The 5,204-nt window shown below is 41.9% G+C and overlaps 1 protein-coding gene across 1 annotated transcript in view; it reads right to left on the bottom strand.

The window, feature by feature from the left end:
• LOC311121068 (protein jagged-1b-like) overlaps positions 1-4,928 on the bottom strand; it is a gene marked incomplete at its 5' end in the record, with an annotated part of 16,422 nt that extends 11,494 nt beyond the window's left edge. The window contains 2 exons of the mRNA XM_084195603.1: positions 1,092-1,242; positions 4,800-4,928. Coding sequence (XP_084051729.1) covers positions 1,092-1,242; positions 4,800-4,928 — 280 coding nt within the window. The remainder of the gene's footprint in view (positions 1-1,091; positions 1,243-4,799) is intronic.
• Positions 4,929-5,204: the final 276 nt, after the last annotated feature.

Genomic DNA, 5,204 nt, shown 5'->3' with positions numbered 1-5,204 from the left:
GAGCGTGCCGTCTCTGATCAACTCTCTCGCTATCTCTCTCAGAACCATCTTCTTAACCCTAACCAGTCAGGCTTGAAGACGGGTCATTCAACCAAGACTGCTCCTATGTGTCACAGAGGCTCTCCGCACTGCAAAGCTGACTCTCTCTCTCCTCTGTTCTCATCCTTCTAGATCTATCCACTGCCTTTTATACCGTGATGAATGCTTTAACTGTGACTGTGATATGTGGTTGTCCCACCTAGCTATTTTAAGATGAATGCTCTAACTGTGACTGTGATATCTGGTTGTCCCACCTAGCTATCTTAAGATGAATGCTCTAACTGTGACTGTGATATGTGGTTGTCCCACCTAGCTATCTTAAGATGAATGCTCTAACTGTGATATGTGGTTGTCCCACCTAGCTATCTTAAGATGAATGCTCTAACTGTGACTGTGATATGTGGTTGTCCCACCTAGCTATCTTAAGATGAATGCTCTAACTGTGACTGTGATATGTGGTTGTCCCACCTAGCTATCTTAAGATGAATGCTCTAACTGTGACTGTGATATGTGGTTGTCCCACCTAGCTATCTTAAGATGAATGCTCTAACTGTGACTGTGATATGTGGTTGTCCCACCTAGCTATCTTAAGATGAATGCTCTAACTGTGACTGTGATATGTGGTTGTCCCACCTAGCTATCTTAAGATGAATGCTCTAACTGTGACTGTGATATGTGGTTGTCCCACCTAGCTATCTTAAGATGAATGCTCTAACTGTGACTGTGATATGTGGTTGTCCCACCTAGCTATCTTAAGATGAATGCTCTAACTGTGACTGTGATATGTGGTTGTCCCACCTAGCTATCTTAAGATGAATGCTCTAACTGTGACTGTGATATGTGGTTGTCCCACCTAGCTATCTTAAGATGAATGCTCTAACTGTGACTGTGATATGTGGTTGTCCCACCTAGCTATCTTAATATGAATGCACTAACTGTAAGTCGCTCTGGATAAGAGTGTCTGCTAAATGACTAAAATGTAAAATGTAAATGTGTGTTTTGTACCCGCATGGCTGTGTGTGTGTGTGTGCGTGTGTGTGTGTGAATCATACCTGTCTGGCTGGCGCTGGGCCTCTGCTGCACACAGACCTCGGCGATGGCGGTGATGATGCTGTTATTGCCATTGTGTTTAGACACCAGATCAACGATACTATCTGTTATCTCCTTTATAGGTGATCTGTCCATCCGCGGGTCCTCTGTGTACTGGAGAGAGAGAGAGAGAGAGAGAGACACACTAAGGATGAGCATTAGAATAATATTACATTTCTTTGGATATCCGGATAGTCAAAATGCATGTTTAAAAAACTATATGTTTAACTTCCTGCGCAGCCTGTGCGACTTGAGTGCCGCTTGCTTGCATCAGTGCGATGGGCAGGTGAGTTTAACGAGAGAGAAGCCATACAGACTCGCGTTAGTTAGACTAACTTCTATATTCCATAGGTTATCATCCCATCTCGTGTGCCCGTCTTGACTGCATCAAGTCGATGTAAAGAAGCTAGCCAGCTATGTTAGCCAGCTAGCTACCTAGGCTATTTTGCTGCGTTTCACCGTCCTTGTCTACAACTCCATTCAGATTAAACAACAGCCTACCCCTTCTCATTTAACTAACTCTGTTCAGATTAAACAACAGCCTACCCCTTCTCATTTAATGAACTCCATTCAGATTAAACACTGTGAGACGCCTAAGACAGCGCTACAGGGAGACAGGACGGACAGCTGATCATCCTCGCAGTGGCAGACCACGTGTAACACCTGCACAGGATCGGTACATCCGCACATCACACCTGCGGGACAGGTACAGGATGGCAACATCAACTGCCCGAGTTACACCAGGAACGCAAAATCCCTCCATCAGTGCTCAGACTGTCCACAATAGGCTGAGAGAAGCTGGACTAAGGGCTTGTAGGCCTGTTGTAAGGCAGGTCCTCACCAGACATCACCGGCAACAACGTCGCCTATGGGCACAAACCCACCGTCGCTGGACCAGACAGGACTGGCAAGAAGTGCTCTTCACTGACGAGTCGCGGTTTTGTCTCACCAGGGGTGATGGTCGGATTCATCGGACTGAGCTTGTTGTCATTGCAGGCAATCTCAACGCTGTGCGTTACAGGGAAGACGCACTGCAGCACTTAATGCAGCTGGTGGCCACACCAGATACTGACTGTTACTTTTGATTTTGACCCCCCCTTTGTTCAGGGACACATTATTCCATTTCTGTTAGTCACATGTCTGTGGAACTTGTTCAGTTTATGTCTCAGTTGTTGAATCTTGTTATGTTCATCCAAATATTTACACATGTTAAGTTTGCTGAAAATAAACGCAGTTGACAGTGAGGACGTTTTTCTTTTGCTGAGTTTATATAACACAAAATCTATGTGTATAGTGCGTATGTTATCGTGTTATTGTATGCATGTGTCTATGTTTGTGTTGCTTCACAGTCCCGCTGTTCCATTAGGTGGTTTTTAAAATCCTAATTTTACTGCTGGCATGAGTTACTTGATGTGGAATAGAATTCCATGTAGTCATGGCTCTATGTAGTACTGTGCTCCTCCCATAGTCTGTTCTGGACTTGGGGACTGTCAAGAGACCTCTGGTGGCATGTCTTGTGGGGTATGCATGGGTGTCCGAGCTGTGTGCCAGTAGTTCAAACAGACAGCTCGGTGCATTCAACATGTCAATACTTTTTTTCACCTCTTCCACACTCACTTTACAGAATTCAAAAATTACATTGCTTGTCTTTCATAATTTGGTCAGATATACTTGGATGTGTAGTGTCAGCATTTGTTGCTGGCATGTCATGCCTAAGTTTGCTAATCTTGCCAATGAAAAAATCATTAAAGTAGTTGGCAATATCAGTGGGTTTGGTGATGAATGAGCCATCTGATTCAATTAATGAAAGAGCGGAGTTCGCCTTTTTGCCCAAAATTTCATTTAAGGTGCTACAAAGCTTTTTACTATCATTCTTTATGTCATTTCTCTTTGTTTCATAGTGTAGTTTCTTCTTCTTTTTAATCAGTTTAGTCACATGATTTATCAATTTGCAGTACGTTTGCCAATCGGTTGTGCAGCCAGACTTATTTGCCATTCCTTTTGCCTCATCCCTCTCAGCCATACAATTGTTTCATTCCCCATCAATCCACTGGGATTTAACCGTTTTTTACAGTAATTTTCTTAATGGGTGCTTATTAGTAACTGGGAGAAGCAATTTCATAAATGTGTCAAGTGCAGCATCTGTTTGCTCCTCATTACACACCACAGACCAACAAATATTATTTACATCAACAACATAGGAATCACTACAAAACGTATTGTATGACCTCTTATACACAATATTAGGCCCAGCCTTTGGAACTTTGGTTTTCCTAGATATGGCTACTATATTGTGATCACTACATCCAATGGATTTGGATACTGCTTTCAAACAAATATCTGCAGCATTAGTAAAGATATGATCAATACATGTTGATGATTTCATTCCTGTGCTGTTTGTAACTACCCTGGTAGGTTGATTGATAACCTGAACCAGGTTGCAGGCACTAGTTACAGTTTGAAGCGTTCGAGTGGGCAGCCTGATGAAAGCCAGTCAATATTTAAATCACCCAGAAAGTATACCTCTCTATTGATATCACATATATTATCAAGCATTTTACACGTTATCCAGATACTGACTGTTAGCACTTGGTGGTCTATAGCAGCTTCCCACCAGAATGGGCTTTAGGTGAGGCAGATGAACCTGTAGCCATATTACTTCAACAGTATTTAACATGAGATCATCTCTAAGCTTTACAGGAATGTGGTTCTGAATATAAACAGCAACACCTCCACCATTGGCATTTCTGTCTTTTCTGTAAATGTTATAACCTTGTATTGCTACCACTGTATCATCAAAGGTATTATCTAAGTGAGTTTCAGAGATTGTCAGAATATGAATGTCATCTGTTACTAGCGAATTATTGATTTCATAAACCTTTCTTAAGCTACATATGTTAACGTGGGCTATTTTTAACACTTTTCGGGGATGCTTGATTATTTTTCTTGCTTTACTGGGAAGCTTAGCAGAGATAGACATACTTAGGTTATGTTTATTAGTGCAGGATGAGCTGCACACAGTGGACTTCCTACTAGGGCACACCACCTCAGTGCTAACAGTATTACTCTGGTTCATAGGCATATGATTACTGCATACAATAGCTTTAGGATCAGCAGAGGAACGTGACGGACTCTCAGCCTCAGGAAGCAACCTGGTGATATCTTGAACTTTTGCCCAAGGAAAACACAAAGTCTTTGCCCCAGGTACAGATATATGCCTCACCATTGAACTCCCTATCACAATCGCCGTAATGATTCAGCCTCTGCCATGTCTCATCAAGGCAAAGTGTGGCTAAATATATTTTGATTTGTTTAACACTTTTTTTGGTTACTACATGATTCCATATGTGTTATTTCATAGTTTCGATGTCTTCACTATTATTCTACAATGTAGAAAATAGTAACAATAAAGAAAAACACTTGAATGTGTAGGTGTGTCCAAACTTTTGACTGGTCCTGTATGTCTATTGCGTAACCAGGCCAGCCCAGTACAGCTCCTCTTGGCTCTGTAGTGTGAAAAGGGTGACAGACTTATGAAGACTAAGGGAGATCCTTCATGCTTTACTTTGCAGACCATACATTATGTTCAATTTTTCTTACAGTCCACAGAAATGTGTATTTTTGCTTTTAACCCCAAGACACAGACACACAGGTGACAAGATGTGACTTACAATGCTGAGATGGATCTCGTTGCTAGCGGAGGTTGAAGGGTCACAGGTTATGGAAACAGAATACTCAGAGGACACATTCTTCACCACGTACAGTCTCAGCTGCTTACACACTGCCTCGATGCTCAGACCCTGGAGAGACACAGAGAGAGGAGAGAGAAAGTTACACACTGCCTTTCAAATCTAAAAATGTGAAGCAGACAACCTAAGAAAAGTAACAACAGTGATAAATGGTTTGATGAAGAATGCAAAAACCTAAGAAAGAATTTGAGAAACCTATCCAACCAAAAACATAGAGACCCAGAAAACCTGAGACTACACCTTCATTATGGTGAATCACTAAAACAATACAGAAATACACTACGGAAAAAGGAACAGCATGTCAGAAATCAGCTCAATGTAATTGAA

The sequence above is a fragment of the Coregonus lavaretus genome (genome assembly GCF_964263955.1).
Source record: "Coregonus lavaretus genome assembly, contig: HAP1_SCAFFOLD_6643, whole genome shotgun sequence".
Taxonomy (NCBI): domain Eukaryota; kingdom Metazoa; phylum Chordata; class Actinopteri; order Salmoniformes; family Salmonidae; genus Coregonus; species Coregonus lavaretus.
This window is presented reverse-complemented; position numbering and strand designations above follow the sequence as displayed.